Source organism: Aquarana catesbeiana, linkage group LG03, assembly GCF_042186555.1.
Source record: "Aquarana catesbeiana isolate 2022-GZ linkage group LG03, ASM4218655v1, whole genome shotgun sequence".
In the NCBI taxonomy this organism is placed as follows: domain Eukaryota; kingdom Metazoa; phylum Chordata; class Amphibia; order Anura; family Ranidae; genus Aquarana; species Aquarana catesbeiana.
Window position 1 is genome coordinate 124,119,235 of NC_133326.1, and position 17,742 is coordinate 124,136,976.

A 17,742-nucleotide genomic window follows, 5' to 3' on the forward strand; every position below is an offset into this window, starting at 1 on the left:
TTTAGACAGATCCAGACTGAACCAGTGTAGGTCTATGAGCAGGCAGATGTAAACATTTACTTGCATCCAAGTCTAATTTTCTTTTTTTGCGGTCATAAAGGGATGTAAATGGATGTTCATTTACATGCATTTTTGGGCAAGAAACATTTTTGTTACTATTGTTTTTTACGAATGTGAAAAATGAATGTATACTGCTTTAAACTGAATTGAAGTCGGATGTACAAACTGATGTAAAATGATTCAGTTTTCATGCATTTTTTTACCCATTTTTGTAACAGAACTGTTGATGTGATGTGAAAAGACTCTAGCGTTAAAGCAGAAATAGAGGTAGAGACCAAAATCAAAACCAGTAGCTATCATGTCACTAGTATTAGCATTTAAGTCTAAGGCTCAGTTTACATTTTCAAAGAGCGATTCTCACGCGATTTTGCATGTCACATAGGGCCAGTCCATTCAGTCGAATGGGCTGCCCTACGTATATTTGTTACCTGAAAAGAAGCTGCTACGCCTTTTTGGGGGACAAGCTTCACACGATTTTTAAAGGTGGGGTTTTGCTGCATGACAATCACAGCAGAATTGCATTGCGTTTGGGGTGCCAGTAAAGGATAATGGTACCCAAATGCATGTCGAGTGTTGTGGCGCAATTGCCACGCGATTTAGAATTGCAGCTATTCTGCATGTTCAAGATTGCAAAGTGTGTGGACCCCAAGTGTAGCTAAAATAAACAGAAAGTTCAGCACAAGGGAAAATAGCTGTCAGTAGGATGTGTCCCCGGTGCCGATTCCTTTTCGGTTAATAGAAATCTTCTGTTCATGCCCTTTCCCACCCCCACCGCCTTGCAGTGAGGTGGGGGTTAAAACTAGGGCTGCTGAAATTAATCGCAGCATCGATGCATCGCGATTCAGGTGTCCCCGATGCGGCATCGATGCATGCGACCCGAAAAATCGATGTCTGGCCCCGCCCCCTCCCGGGAGAGCGCTTCGTGCATAAAGCTGTTTTTAGTGTGTGTATAATCCGGTCATGTGATTCTCAGCCGCGCCTCCCTCCTCTCAGTCTCACCTGGTGTCAGCTCCGCCCACTGACTGGAGCCATCAGGTCGGAAGAGAGGCGGGTGGGGCTGACATCAGGAGAGACGTGAGAGGAGGGAGGCGCGGCCGAGAGTCACATGACCGGAATATACACACACTAAAAACAGCTTTATGCACGGAGTGCTCTCCCGGGAGAATTCACTGCAGATCCTGAGATGTGACAACCGGCGGAACACCGGCCAGAGCAGCATGTAAGTAGGGAGGGGGGGGGAGGGCGCTGTGTCTGACCATCTCCTGTGCCATGTCCCCAGTGTCTGACCATCTCCTGTGCCATGTCCGCAGTCTCTGATCATCTCCTGTGCCATGTCCGCAGTCTCTGATCATCTCCTGTGCCATGTCCGCAGTCTCTGACCATCTCCTGTGCCATGTCCGCAGTCTCTGACCATCTCCTGTGCCATGTCCCCAGTGTCTGACCATCTCCTGTGCCATGTCCCCAGTGTCTGACCATCTCCTGTGCCATGTCCCCAGTGTCTGACCATCTCCTGTGCCATGTCCCCAGTGTCTGACCATCTCCTGTGCCATGTCCCCAGTGTCTGACCATCTCCTGTGCCATGTCCCCAGTGTCTGACCATCTCCTGTGCCATGTCCCCAGTGTCTGACCATCTCCTGTGCCATGTCCCCAGTGTCTGACCATCTCCTGTGCCATGTCCCCAGTGTCTGACCATCTCCTGTGCCATGTCCGCAGTCTCTGATCATCTCCTGTGCCATGTCCGCAGTCTCTGATCATCTCCTGTGCCATGTCCGCAGTCTCTGACCATCTCCTGTGCCATGTCCGCAGTCTCTGACCATCTCCTGTGCCATGTCCCCAGTGTCTGACCATCTCCTGTGCCATGTCCCCAGTGTCTGACCATCTCCTGTGCCATGTCCCCAGTGTCTGACCATCTCCTGTGCCATGTCCCCAGTGTCTGACCATCTCCTGTGCCATGTCCCCAGTGTCTGACCATCTCCTGTGCCATGTCCCCAGTGTCTGACCATCTCCTGTGCCATGTCCCCAGTGTCTGACCATCTCCTGTGCCATGTCCCCAGTGTCTGACCATCTCCTGTGCCATGTCCCCAGTGTCTGACCATCTCCTGTGCCATGTCCCCAGTGTCTGACCATCTCCTGTGCCATGTCCCCAGTGTCTGACCATCTCCTGTGCCATGTCCCCAGTGTCTGACCATCTCCTGTGCCATGTCCCCAGTGTCTGACCATCTCCTGTGCCATGTCCCCAGTGTCTGACCATCTCCTGTGCCATGTCCCCAGTGTCTGACCATCTCCTGTGCCATGTCCCCAGTGTCTGACCATCTCCTGTGCCATGTCCCCAGTGTCTGACCATCTCCTGTGCCATGTCCCCAGTGTCTGACCATCTCCTGTGCCATGTCCCCAGTGTCTGACCATCTCCTGTGCCATGTCCCCAGTGTCTGACCATCTCCTGTGCCATGTCCCCAGTGTCTGACCATCTCCTGTGCCATGTCCCCAGTGTCTGACCATCTCCTGTGCCATGTCCCCAGTGTCTGACCATCTCCTGTGCCATGTCCCCAGTGTCTGACCATCTCCTGTGCCATGTCCCCAGTGTCTGACCATCTCCTGTGCCATGTCCCCAGTGTCTGACCATCTCCTGTGCCATGTCCCCAGTGTCTGACCATCTCCTGTGCCATGTCCGCAGTGTCTGACCATCTCCTGTGCCATGTCCCCAGTGTCTGACCATCTCCTGTGCCATGTCCCCAGTGTCTGACCATCTCCTGTGCCATGTCCCCAGTGTCTGACCATCTCCTGTGCCATGTCCCCAGTGTCTGACCATCTCCTGTGCCATGTCCCCAGTGTCTGACCATCTCCTGTGCCATGTCCCCAGTGTCTGACCATCTCCTGTGCCATGTCCCCAGTGTCTGACCATCTCCTGTGCCATGTCCCCAGTGTCTGACCATCTCCTGTGCCATGTCCCCAGTGTCTGACCATCTCCTGTGCCATGTCCCCAGTGTCTGACCATCTCCTGTGCCATGTCCCCAGTGTCTGACCATCTCCTGTGCCATGTCCCCAGTGTCTGACCATCTCCTGTGCCATGTCCCCAGTGTCTGACCATCTCCTGTGCCATGTCCCCAGTGTCTGACCATCTCCTGTGCCATGTCCCCAGTGTCTGACCATCTCCTGTGCCATGTCCCCAGTGTCTGACCATCTCCTGTGCCATGTCCCCAGTGTCTGACCATCTCCTGTGCCATGTCCCCAGTGTCTGACCATCTCCTGTGCCATGTCCCCAGTGTCTGACCATCTCCTGTGCCATGTCCCCAGTGTCTGACCATCTCCTGTGCCATGTCCCCAGTGTCTGACCATCTCCTGTGCCATGTCCGCAGTCTCTGACCATCTCCTGTAGCATGTCCGCAGTCTCTGACCATCTCCTGTAGCATGTCCGCAGTCTCTGATCATCTCCTGTAGCATGTCCGCAGTCTCTGATCATCTCCTGTAGCATGTCCGCAGTCTCTGATCATCTCCTGTAGCATGTCCGCAGTCTCTGATCATCTCCTGTAGCATGTCCGCAGTCTCTGATCATCTCCTGTAGCATGTCCGCAGTCTCTGATCATCTCCTGTAGCATGTCCGCAGTCTCTGATCATCTCCTGTAGCATGTCCGCAGTCTCTGATCATCTCCTGTAGCATGTCCGCAGTCTCTGATCATCTCCTGTAGCATGTCCGCAGTCTCTGATCATCTCCTGTAGCATGTCCGCAGTCTCTGATCATCTCCTGTAGCATGTCCGCAGTCTCTGATCATCTCCTGTAGCATGTCCGCAGTCTCTGATCATCTCCTGTAGCATGTCCGCAGTCTCTGATCATCTCCTGTAGCATGTCCGCAGTCTCTGATCATCTCCTGTAGCATGTCCTCAGTCTCTGATCATCTCCTGTAGCATGTCCGCAGTCTCTGATCATCTCCTTTAGTATTTAGGAAGAGAGCCTGGAGCTCCTCTGCTGTCTCTTTTTTTCTTAAGAACAGATAGAATAAAAAAAATGGAGTTCTCCTGACTACTTTTTTTTTTTTATGAAAGCTATGAGCACCTGCGGACTTGCGCTGTAATCGTGATGCATCGTGATGCATCGCGGAATCGAATCGAATCGAATCGTTGACTTGATAATCGTAATCGAATCGAATCGTGAGGCCAGTGAAGATGCGCACCCCTAGTTAAAACTACTAAGAAGCTGTCACGCCGAGTCTGCTCTTTCCACCCACCTGCTCCATTTTTATAAGTCATACTACAGCTTCTATGAATGAAATAGGATCAATGAATGGAGGGGGTAGACCTATTAATCATCCTCTCGTCCTCTATTCTTCTATCTCATTTATAGAAGCTGTAGTGTGGCTTCTATGAATGTAGCAGATAGGCAGAAATTGCAGACATAGTCAGGCTCTCTCGTGAGAGCCAGCCTGGCAGCCTCTAAGTTTTAATAATCTTTGGATCTCCTATTGGTTTGCATACAATGTGGCTCTCCAGCCAAGAGTCAGTAACTGCTTGACTTTTACATACGCCAGTGACATCAAAATTTGCAGAAATCACTGCATGATTAAGGCGGGGTGCTCTGTAGTAACACAACTTCCTATCCTAGGAAGTTGTATCTACAATGTTGCGCCTTCATAGATGCAGTACAGTGACTGAGCATTGTTACTGGCAGTATCCCAGGTGAAAATAAAAGAAACAAAAACAGAATAAAAGGAAATTAATGCAGTCACCACATCTAAAGGCTGGTAAGCTGCAATATATTACATTTTTGTTATTGGGTTTAGATACACAAAAAACATACCCTGGATAATTGTCAGAGGTTTTTCCTTGCCTTGGTTTTTTAAATTATTCTACAGTAACACATTAAAGTGAACCTGTATTACTTATACAAAAAGCCCCTTTTTAGTGTCGGTAGAGCTTCTCGAAATACCCCAACCTCTGGTGGATGGGCAAAGTTGGAAAACTAAAAGACATTGCTTGGTCTTATTGGCCTATCACTACACACAAAGACTGTCAAGACAGGTGCTGGGGTCAGATAATTGTTAGTACAGGTACCCTAAATCACATGCATTAAATTACATAAAATAGATGATTGCAGCAGCCAATCGCATTGTCTTTCACATGGCAAAATATGAAGGGGAGATTCTTTTTTTTATAGTTAACACAGAGTTGCTACCTTGGCACTCACATAAAAAAATTAAATTAAAATAAAGCAAAAATGGCAGATGCCCAAATCATTTTACAACTAGCAAGGCAAACGTGCATATGTGTACCAAATTTCACTGAACAATGCAAAAATTTCCCAACACTGAATCCAGCAAGTCAGCAACTAAGCCAAATTATATATTTTTTTTTTAACAGATTACATTAAAAACAGAGGCTTTTGTTGTATTCTTGTGGGGGGGAAAAAAAGTGAAATCACGCTGCTGCACTCGGGTGCTCCTCTCCAATCACCCAAGTGTTCACTGTGGAAACACCTCCATTGTCATGATCAGAAAGGTAGCACCCTTAGGCCCCAATGGAGTCTATCACTTACCACCTACAATTGGGATATAACCCATTGGAAGCAATTCCTTCTATACCTTCCACACAGTAACTTGCTGGTACGCAGCCTGGAGCGCATACACCAAAACCCCAGAATTGCCAAAGGCAGCTTAAGCTCCACAAGTGTGTGTCCAACAAATCAAATACTGTGGCTGCTCAAATCAAGATGCTCAAATTCAAGGCAATGTGGGTTCTCATACAGATATTTGTGAATGTATGCAACAAAAACCTGTTAATAAAGGATAAGTTCACCTTTGGTAACATATTACATGTTCCACCCGTTTTAAGGCAGCCGCTGCCCGATTCCCCTCCTCCCTGTGACAGCAGTATGGGGAGCAGTGGCGGCCCATGCACTGTGGGCGCACGGGCGCCGCCCCCCTAACACCTCTGCCGTCCTCCCTATTCATGTGCCCGGCCCCTTTCAGGATGCCGGACACATGAAATACTATGGCGGGGATAGGCGGTGGGTGTGTATTTTGAAGCACGTGATTAGAGCCAGAGGCTCTAATAGGCTTCAAATAGGGTGGGCTTGGGGCGCAGAGCATTGCATCCCAATCCCACCCTGTTGTGTGACATAGCAAATTAAGTTTCGCTGTTTTCACACCAACGTTCCTGCCTGCCAATCAGGAAGCAGGTCAGTGAGACCTGTCTCCCGACTGGCCAAAGCATTAGCCATCCTATTGGATGGCTAATGCTTTGGCGGAAGAGGAGACACGGCGGAGGAAGCCTGAGGAGCCAAGCAGACACCGGGGCCCGTCGCTTCCTGCCACTGCAGAAGAGGAGGAGGAGAGCCCCGTCACTCCAGGAAAGGAGCAGAGCCCCGGCCACACGAGCAGTAAGTGCCGCCGGACCGGCCGTGGGGGGTTGGTGAAGTGACAGCCAGGGAACGCGCCTGGCTGCATATGATGGGCACAGTGGCTGCATTTGATGGGCACAGTGAGGCTGCAATTGATGGGCACAGTGAGGCTGCAATTGATGGGCACAGTGAGGTTGCAATTGATGGGCACAGTGAGGCTGCAATTGATGGGCACAGTGAGGCTGCAATTGATGGGCACAGTGAGGCTGCAATTGATGGGCACAGTGAGGCTGCAATTGATGGGCACAGTGAGGCTGCAATTGATGGGCACAGTGAGGCTGCAATTGAGGGGGTTTTTTTTTCTTTAAGTATTTTTCAGAATTTTAAGTTTGTTTGCGCCCCCCCAAAAAATTTTGAGCACCAGCCGCCACTGATTGGGAGACGGTTCCCTTACTAGCTGTGAGTTTTTGAAATCTGCCCACACGGCGGCATCATTCATTCACACAGCTGTGTGTGTGAGAATGAACTACAAGCCCCGACAGCCTTTGCGGCTGTTGGCTTGTAGTTCTCAGATACACTGACAGATCTGCGAGAGACCTGCATGGCACCAAAAAAAAAAATATGCACATTTGTTTACCTGCAAAGAAACATGCATTTATTTATTTATTTTTAAAGTGAACTTATCCTTTAATCTAAATAGAACTTTTTTTTTAAATGAGGGTTTCTGTGCCGATTAGGATGGATTGAGTGCTGGGCAATTTTTGTAATGCTACCTTGTGTTAACATATTACAAAAAATAGCTTGAATCTCTCATTAAAAAAAATCTAAATTAAATTTGAGCAATTTCAGCATTTTAATCTTGATTTTCTTGTTCATGTACATGACATTGCAATTTCAAACTCCAGATTCTGTGTCTGTTTACCTTGTCATAGCTGCAGCAGCCTCATGGGAGCCTGCTGATACAACTTGCTGCTGAAGGTCCTCTGTTGGGGTCTCTAGATAGTCTATTACTGGGCTCACCCCAAGAAGGAGAAGAGAAGAGCGGTGGATAACGGAGTTACAAGCTGCAGTATATAGGTCTTGTCCTTCTGCGAGATGTCCACTGTCTCTCCTTGCCTGCACCAACTGTGGGGAATGCTCCTCTGCTCTAGTACTTGTGCCAGAGCCTACGGCTGAGCCCAGGCTAATTCGGTCTCGTTCCCGGCTGCGCGCCACCTCACGGGCTGATAGGAAACATTGAAATATTTCTGTAAGGTACAACACAAGAGAAACAGGGAGGCAGCTTAGGACAGGAGAGCAGTAACACCATTAACATCAGTGACCTGGAGAGATTTTTAGAATCACTACAGTGTTTGTACTGATATACCGTATTTGCACCATCAATTTGGGATAGTTCATGTAGCTCCTGTCACTCTGAAGCTCCCGTACTTTATTCAATATTCAGCACAATTACTAAATAAGCATAAGATATATGGTGTACAATGGTGGCACTACAAAAATATGACTTATAATGACAAATCTTAAACAAAATGACTCTTGACACATAGTGGCACTTTTTAAAAGTTTGGAAGAACATTTGGACATGGTTAATGAACTCTTTGACACAGCACTATAGCACTTTTTTGTACATCGTATATACAATGTTCAGTACTGTGTCACTTTAAGAGTTTGCTTCACACCTTTTATGGACTTTTTTGCATGGCACTATAATATAATATAATATATTTTTTTGCACTGGTATACAAACACACACAATTTTATATTAGAGAAAAAAAAAAAAAAAAAAAATATATATATAAAAATATATATATATATATATATATATATATATATATATATATATATATATATATATACACACACACACATATACATACATACACACACACACACACACACACACACATACATGTTTGCCTTTTAAGTAATTTAAATATTGATGCTGTGTTATCCTTTGTTAGGCTCAATTCAAATCTATGCATGTTGCTTTTGAGCATTTCTGCAGTGCTTGCCGTGTTTTTGAACACGCGTTTTTACCGCGATTTGGGTTTATATATTTTTTTTTCCACTGTATATAGCTGGTTACTAAGGAGGGGGCTGGGAATCCGGCCGCCGCGTCCTTAACAACCGATGAGTCATCAGTTGTCAGCGGGCTTCCCGGTCAACGTAAAAAAAAAAAGAAAAAAAAAGAAAAAAAAAAATTGAAAGAAAAAACGGCGTGTGGTTCCCCCCAGGTCCATACCAGGCCCTTGGGTCTAGTATGGATTCGGAGGGGACCCCCACACACCAGAATTAAAAAAAAAAAAAAATGGTGTGGGGGTCCCCTCCAAAATCCATACCAGACGCTTATCTGAGCATGCAGCCCGGCAGGTCAGGTAAGGGAGGGGACAAGCATGCACCCCCCCTGAACCATACCAGGCCACATGCCCTCAAGTTGGGGGGGGTGGGTGCTTTGGGGCAGGGGGGGCTCTGCGCCCCCCCACCCCAAAGCACCTTGCCCCCATGTTGATGGGGACAAGGGCCTCTACCCGACAACCCTTGCCAGGTGGTTGTCGGGGTCTGCGGGCGGGGGGGCTTATCGGAATCTGAAAGCCCTCCTTTAACAAGGGGGCCCCCAGATCCCGCCCCCCCATGCGAATGAGTATGGGGTAAGTCTTTTATTAAGAATCTTCTTCTTCTCCGCTTTTCCTCCATCTTCATCCTCCGGTCTTCCGGCATGGCAATCGAATTGTGGCAATCGTATAGCATCACCGGGAGGCCACACCCCCTTGTGACGCCACCGCCTGGGGCATGGTGGGTCCGTGATGTCACAAGGGGTGTGGCCTCTGGATGACGCAATCCGATTGCCACGCCCATCATTATTTAAGAAATGCAGGACATCGGCACTGACAGATCCGCAGGACGCAGCATCAGAGGAGGGTCGTCGGCGGGAGCGGCAGCAGAGGAAGAAGAAGAGCGAAAGAAGAAGCAGGGGGAGAAGGAGAAGACAAGAGGATGAAAATGCGGGAGAAGATGGAGGAAAAAGCAGAGAAGAAGAAGAAACTTAATAGAAGACTTGTCAAAAACTGTCTAGGCAGATTCCGATAAGCCCCCTGCCCGCAGACCCCGACAACCACCGGTTGTCTGAAATAGGCCCTTGTCCCCATCAACATGGGGGCAAGATGCTTTGGGGTGGGGGGGTGCTGAGCCCCCCCTGCCCCAAAGCACCCATCCCCCCATGTTGAGGGCATGCCACCTGATATGGTCCGGAGGGGGGGTGCATGCTCGTCCCCTCCCTTTCCTGACCTGCTAGGCTGCATGCTCGGATAAGGGTCTGGTATGGATTTTGGGGGGGACCCCCCACACCATTTTTTTTTTTTTAATTCTGGTGTGTGGGGGTCCCCTCTGAATCCATACTAGACCCAAGGGCCTGATATGGACCTGGGGGGGACCCCACGCTGTTTTTTTCACAATTTTTTTTTTTTTAGCCGGAATTTTTTTTTTTTATATTGAGCGGGAAGCCAGCTGACCGCTGATGACGCATCGGCTGGCTTCCCGGCCCCCTCCTTAGCAACTAGACATATACAGTGTAAAAAAAAAAAAAAAAAAGAAATAAAAAAAAAAAAAACACAAATCGCTGCAAAATGGCGGTACTTGCATTGTGGATGAGGGTCCATTGAATTCTATTACATGCAAAACGCTGCATTTTGCGGGGAAAAAAGTCCCCGACAATTTCCAAAAACGCAGAGGCACAAAAACGCATTGATGTGAACATGTTCCATAGGAACCCATGTTAAAAAATTTCCCTGCATTTCTGCAATATATATATATATATATATATATATATATATATATATATATATATATATATATATATATATATATATATATATATATATATATATATATATATATATATATATATACACATAAAAAAAAAAAAAACAGATTTTATTTTTATATAAGGGTCCCAACAGTGAACTTTGGGGTACACCGCTAACAACCTTAAACCATCATTCAGAGTATGAATAATTAACCACTACATTCTGAATTCGGTCTTCCAGACAGTTTTCTATCCATTTACAAATCTTTCCAAGCCTGTAGACTTTACCTTACACATTAGCCATGTGTGGGGAGCTGTGTCAAACGCTTTTGCAAAATCCAAGTATACCACGTTCAACGCCACCCCTCTGTCCAAGCTTTCACTTGCCTCCTCTTAAAAAGAAATCTGATTTTTCTGACAACTTCTGTCTTTCATGAATCCATGCTGTCTGTTTTTTTTTTTTCTAGCAAGAACTCCTCTATGTGGTCTTATATTAGACTCTCCAGTATCTTCCCAACTATAGAAATGAAACTAACAGATCTATAGTTATTTGGTAAAGACTTTGATCCCTTTTTAAATATAGGCACCACATTGGCCTTACGCCAATCCATTGGTACTATACCAGTCAAAGAGTCTCTAAAAAAATGAGAAAGATGGCTTTGAAAAGAGGGAGATCAATTCTTTTAGGATCTGTGGGTGGGGCCCATCTGGTCCAGGTGCTATATAAAGATATATATATATAGGAGGATCCAACCTGTATGCTCCTTTTCTTAGGTCCCTTTTCTGTGCTCCTGGCCCCTACCCCCTGTCAAGTGCCCCCACAGCAAGCAGCTTGCCATGGGGGCAGCCAAGCCGAGTCACAGCTCCCTGTGTCCATTCAGACACGGAGCTGCGGCTCGGCCTCCTCTCTTTCCTGATTGGCTGACTAACTTTGATTGACAGCAGTGGAGGCTAATGGTGCCGCTGCTGTGTCTCAGCCAATCAGCAGGGAGAGTCTTGGACGGCCGAGACCTTCGTGGACATCGCTGGACAGAGAATGCATTAAGATAAAAAAAACTTTTGACAACTCCATTACTTGAGCAACTGTGTGGCAAAAGAGGTTTTAGGCTGGGTTCACACTATTCCGATTTGGATGCGGGATCCCCGCATCCAATTCGCAATAGCAGGAGATTGTGACCGGCTCTCCATGGAGCCGGTTCACATATCTCTGATGCGTCGCTGGTGCAAATTTGCACAGGAGCGTATTCTGGTCCGTTTCAGGTCCGAATTCAGCCCAAAATTCAGGCTGAAATCGGACCTGTAACAATGAGCCAGGAAGCACAGGACCCCTGCTGGGAGCCGCATTGGCATTAGGTGTGAAGAGAGGGAGAGAGAGAGAATTTTGCCCTTGTACAAATCATTAGTAAGACCTCTGGAGCATGCAGTTCAGTTTTGGGCACCAGTTCACAAAATGGGTATCAGGGAACTGGAGAAAATGCAGAGAAGAGCAACCAAACTGATAAGAGGCATGGAGGAGCTCAGCTATGAGGAAAGATTAGAGGAACTGAATTTATTCTCTCTTGAGAAGAGGAGATTAAAGGGGGATATGATCAATATGTACAAATACATAAGGGGTCCATATAGTGAACTTGGTGCAGAGTTATTCACTTTAAGGTAATCACAGAGGACAACGGGGCACTCTAAGTCTGCAGGAAAAGCGATTTATTCTCTAAATACGGAAAGGCTAATACGGAGAGCCATCCAAGCTCTGAGCTCCAGGATGTTGATTGGAAGCTTGGCTTTCACAGGGAACCATATTCCCTGGACCATGAAGGACTGAAACACTCCCCCACAGCCTGAAAAGACTGATGTTACTTACTATTGATAGTGAAGGATTACTTCCTTATTTATAAGGCTGACTGGAGATCCACCCAGTTAGGGAATTCCTTGCTTGGCTGGACAAACGTATGGGTAGGTCAAGAGATGCAGGCTCAACAGCAAACTGCACTGGGTGGATTACATGAACTTATCCTTATGTACCTTGTGAACCACACCTTGAAGATTCTGAGGCCACATGGAAAAAGGTGTTCTGGTCAGATGAGACTGAAATTTAATTATTTTGCCTCAATAAAAAACATGTCTGGTGGAAATCCAATACAGCTCACCATCCAAAAAACACAGTTCCTACAGTAAAGCATGGAGGTAGTAATATCCTGTTATGGGGGCGTTTCTTTCCAGCAGGGACTGGAATACTTGTCAGGATAGAAGGAAAATGGATGGGGGAAAATACCATTAAATTCTTGAGAAAAATCTGTCTATAATTCATGGTCTATAAATACTTTGCCTGTGTCATGTGCTGTAAAATGAAGATATGATTGTTTCTTACTCAAATGGTGATGAGGCTGTTACATAATCTAAGCATTGGAAGAAAGAAAAAGGAGGTGGTTGATATGTCCTTAGTCGATAAGGCACCTCATCCCCATGATTGGGTACAATAAAGAATGAGGAGGGAGGGATTATTTCGGTGCCAAAAAGTAAATTAGTACAATGTAAGTAAAAAAATATAAACTTTATTACAATTCATTGAAAAAGAGTTCATAAAAAGGGGGGAGCATGGTACAGTAATACATTGATCAAAATGTGAGGTGGTAGTACATTACAACAGCAAGTTAATGATTACCTACTAGTTTCGCCAAGACTTTGGCTTCATCAGGGGAATAGAACATGACAATGTAGCTGTTGCTCTGAAAAGGAAAAAAGAGAATCATAGATAACCAATAATTACGGAGAAAAATGAAGACAATGCTGTGAGCATCACTGGATAATTATACGTCAGGGTAATACATGTCCGGTCCCCTCCCACTCAACCCATCCCCCGGAGCACCAGATAGTGGAAATGATCCATACAGTAATCACCAAAACATACCCTAGAAGCCCAATGAGGCAAGGCGAGCACGCTCCGCCGTCAAGGACGCATCCACCCCACACTGCCAATATATGACTGCAGGGGACTAAAAGGGGAGTCTAATAAAAGCTGAAAAAACACAAAAGGTAAATGGATAAGATAGGCATGAGACTACGTATGGCTATAAAAGCTCAGCTAAAATTTAAAAAGGAGAGGAAGTAAAAATCTCTTGGTGCCTACCAAATACAAGATTTGATATTGTGTGTAAGGGGTGCTGTGCAAGCCGATACTATAGGAGGTAATCCAGGAAGGGCAGGTGCACTGATGGTTTGGAGTAATTAACTAAAAAGGAAGAGGTGTTTCATTTAATCAAGGAACAAAAAGGTATAGAGTTGTAATAAATAAAAAAGCATATGCCAGTAAATGCAAAAAAGGAGGGACTGCTATATAAAAAGGTACAAAGCTTACCCCGGATTTCAGAATCAGTTAGAAACAGTCCAGGGCTAGTGCAGGTGGAACAAGTAATAGGTAATAAGAGGTTGTCCACACTGCTATTGTGCCTACAATGCCCATAGGCTTCGCGCGGCAGACAGTGCGCTGGCCGTCTCAGTGTCCGCTCCTGATTGGCGAATTAACGTCGCCAATCGGTTGGGGGGGTTTAAAGGCAGAGCACACCAGTCCTCTATTGCTGATTTACTGAGGTGCTGTATGTCTGCACTATGCTTCCGAAGGTAATTTTTCTTTATTCTGGCAACTTTTTCCAACTTGTTGCACTGCCTTTTGGTATGGACTTACGGTATTTGATACTATCTCTCACTGGGATATAATTTTGTTCCATAAACCAGGTTTTGGCACAATAGCAGTGTGGACAACCTCTTATTACCTACTACTTGTTCCACCTGCACTAGCCCTGGACTGTTTCTAACTGATTCTGAAATCCGGGGTAAGCTTTGTACCTTTATATAGCAGTCCCTCCTTTTTGCATTTACTGGCACATGCTTTTTATTTATTACAACTCTATACCTTTTTTGTTCCTTGATTAAATGAAACACCTCTTCCTTTTTTAGTTAATTACACCAAACCATCAGTGCACCTGCCCTTTCTGGATTAACTCCTATAGTATCGGCTTTCACGGCGCCCCTTACACACAATATCAAATCTTGTATTTGGTAGGCACTGAGAGATTTTTGCTTCCTCTCCTTTTTAAATTTTAGCTGAGCTTTTATAGCTGTGCGTAGTCTCATGCCTATCTTATCCATTTACCTTTTGTGTTTTTTCAGCTTTTATTAGGCTCTCCTTTTAGTCCCCTGCAGTCATGTATTGGCAGTGTGGGGTGGAATGCTTCCTTGATGGCGGAGCGTGCTCGCCTCGCCCAGTTGGGCTTCTAGGGTATGTTTGGGTGATTACTGCATGGATCATTTCCACCATCTGGTGCTCTGTCTGAGGGATGGGTTGAGTGGGAGGGGACCAGACATGTCTTACCGTGACGTATAATTACCCAGTGATGCTCACAGCATTGTCTTTATTTTTCTCCGTAATTATTGGTTATCTATGACTCTCTTTTTTCCTTTTCAGAGCAACAGCTACATTGTCATGTTCTATTCCCCTGTTGAAGCCAAAGTCTTGCCATAATCTAAGTATTATACATTGTACAGGACTCCAAGAATGGGTCCTGGATGGGAGCTATAGTTCAGCCTTATTTGGGCTGTGGTTCTTTTAAGTGGGGTGATTTTTGTGCAGTTGGTGTACTCAGGGGTTCTTACCTACGTAAGGTGAGGAGTTTCCAGTTCGTCTGTTCAGAGCAGAGAGGAGAGGACTGACTTACAGTCCTCTCTGGATGGATAAGCCCCCAGTTGGGACCTGGAATTTGGAGGTCTAGAGAGATATGCGGGTGGGAAAACCTCCACTCCTGATTACGGGGACTCTGGTCCCCGAAGCGGTTAAGCCTGCCTCCAGGAAGCAGCGCTTAAAGACAGGAAGCTCCTAGAGCAGGTGTGGAGTAGTAAGTAGTTTAGAGAGGAGATAAGCATCAGAGAGGCTGCATTGACTGCTGTAAGCTGCCAAAAAAAAGCCTTGGGTTTGGACTTTTATTTATTTATTTTTTTTTTTTTACTTTGTGCTGAAGATAAACATACTTTTGTTTTTTCATTTTGCAGGAGTTAGGCCATTTAGGTTTTCTGCTGAAAGCATTGTTTTGTTTGCCTTGGGAAAAAATAAATACTTAGGCCCCTTTCACATGGGCGAACCAATCGGGTCCACCTGTCAATTTTTCAGGTGGACCCGAATGTACCCTCTAGTCTCCTCTATGGAGCAACAGGTGTAAAGAGACATTTGCATTCCATTTACACCCACTGACATCCAATCTGATGGATATGGACCAGCCATCCGCCTGCTCAGTGGGGATCAGCGGATAGATTCCCCACTGAGCAGGCGGACTTCAATGGAGCCCGCCCCATGTGGAAGGGGCCTTACAGTATGTGTTTATAAAAAACGACTTTGCAAGTGATCCAACAGTAGTTAATACCCCTGAACTTTACAACATGTACAAATTAATCGATATCTCCACAGTCCAGACCCTACTATACTTACTGCCAGCAGTAAGTAGCTCATGGTCACGGTCCTCATCTTCTTCCTCCTGTTCAGGGTGTCCCTCTTCTCTCTCCCTCTCTGCTTGCTCCTCCATCTCAGCTTCTTCATCTATGGTTCTTGTAAAAGAGTTTTCCTGGGAGCCTAGATCTGCTGACTCTTGGTTCTCAGAAACCTGTCCAGAAATGTGTAAACATTACCAGGGTGTTCTAAGCATGAAAGTAAGTCCACAACAAATTACTCTGATAATCATAAAAGCCAGAGCTTACCCATGGCGCTTTATGCCAATGAATGTTTTAAGCAGCCACAAGCAAATGCAAGTACAGAGCTGTCCTTATTCGTATCTAAAAAGGCTGTTTCTTCATATACAGTGTACAGAATTATCTTACTGCATTTTACAAGATCTGAAGGTAGGGAGAACTCTGTAAAAAACTGGCATGCCTGGATGCTATTGTATGCAATTACAGTAACAATGGAGAGATGGCTCCACCATCATTCCTCACAAACCAATGGTTGGTGCATCTACCGGTTTGTAAACATACAATGCCTTGTGACCACAAGAGACTTTAATTCTACAAAACATGGACAATCAGAAACATTTTGCTACTATTCTAGTACCCTCTAACTTCAAACAGACAGGTATATGTTTCCAGTAATATTACATCTTATGTTCTAAATTCTTTTTATGTCTACAACAAATAAATTCTCTACACTCTTATACACTCCACAACTTACCCATCTCTCTCTGGATGAGGAGCGAGTTTGGATGAGTTCCATGTTCTTGCAAGCAAGTAGTCGACTTCTGACCTTGTACACAGAGCGGAACACCTCAGCTAGCGCTTTTCCTGGCTGATATCTAAAGTAGAGTAGCACAGTAGATCATAACAGGGTAACGCTTCAGAAGTACTGACACTTTGAGCCTTTCCTTTTAGTAGACCACTTAAACTATGCACAATATTAGAAAAGCAATTGAATGGCATGGTTTCCTAAAATTCATAATAATCTGGAAGTCTGAAAGTACTATACAGCTATAATCTTTGTAAAATCCCCTTTAAAATTTACCAGTATGTAAATGTGAGGCCGACCTATATAATCTAATTTTATACACTAGGCTGGACCGTGTACAATATAGTTATTAGTATGTAGAGTAGGCACTGATATGGACTTCACATTTACCATGAAAGCTAGCTGCAATTAAATGACAGTTGTACATAAAGTGACATTAAAGGTTCGGTTTTTATTTTTTTAAAATAACGAACATGTTATACTTACCTGCCATGTGGAGTGGTTTTGCACAAAGCAGCCCCTCATTCCTGCCCAGTGCCCCCATACCAAGCAGTTTGCTCGGTTCTAGGCTGCTGCTCCGTGTGTCCATTCACATACGGAGCATGGCTCAGCCCTGCCCCATCATTGGTTCACTGGCTGCAATCGACAGCCAATGACTACTGTTGCTGTCTTAGTCAACGAGGGGTACAGAGATTTGGGAGAGCCGAGGCTCTCACGCACATCACTGGATCGAGATGGGGCTCAGGCAAGTTTTACTGGGGGGGGGGGGGGGGGTGAGGAAGGGGGAGCTGCTGCACACAGAATGTTATTTTGATTAAAACAAAAATTCTTGATGTATATCATATGACAACATTTCAAGCAATATGAACAAAAGCCAATGCTACCAAGCATTTGTGTGTGTGCGCAAGTATGCCTGTACGTATTAATCAACATTAAAGTGGTTGTAAAATCTAAACATGTTTTACCTTAATGCATTCTTTGCATTAAGGTAAAAATGTCAGCATCCCCTCTCATTCGATCCAGCGCCGTGCACATCTGCAGCTCTTCTCTACCCTCACTTCTGGGTCTCGCTGGCTTTGCTAGGGCACCAGGAGCCATTCGCTCCCAGTGCTGTCAATCAAAGCTAGTGACAATGGACCGGGGGGGTGGGGTCAAGTCCCGCTGTCTGTGTCAATGAATGCAGCAGCGGGGCTCGGGTGCGAGCACACACAAGTGCCCCCATTGGAAGCGGCTTCCCATGGGCGCACTGGACAGAGGGGAGGGGCCAAGAGCGCCTGCGGGGGACACGAAAAG

At 45.9% G+C, this 17,742-nt stretch overlaps 1 protein-coding gene across 12 annotated transcripts in view; it reads right to left on the reverse strand.

Moving 5' to 3' along the window:
- The window catches only part of HERC1 (HECT and RLD domain containing E3 ubiquitin protein ligase family member 1), a 253,741-nt gene that overhangs the window by 118,002 nt on the left and 117,997 nt on the right, over positions 1-17,742 (reverse strand). For 11 of the 12 annotated variants that reach the window (XM_073619149.1, XM_073619159.1, XM_073619157.1 and 8 more), the window contains 3 exons: positions 16,399-16,519; positions 15,667-15,838; positions 7,314-7,638 (listed from right to left, as the gene is read on the reverse strand). In XM_073619149.1, coding sequence (XP_073475250.1) covers positions 7,314-7,638; positions 15,667-15,838; positions 16,399-16,519 — 618 coding nt within the window. The remainder of the gene's footprint in view (positions 1-7,313; positions 7,639-15,666; positions 15,839-16,398; positions 16,520-17,742) is intronic. The other variant, XM_073619158.1, reaches the window with a different exon arrangement.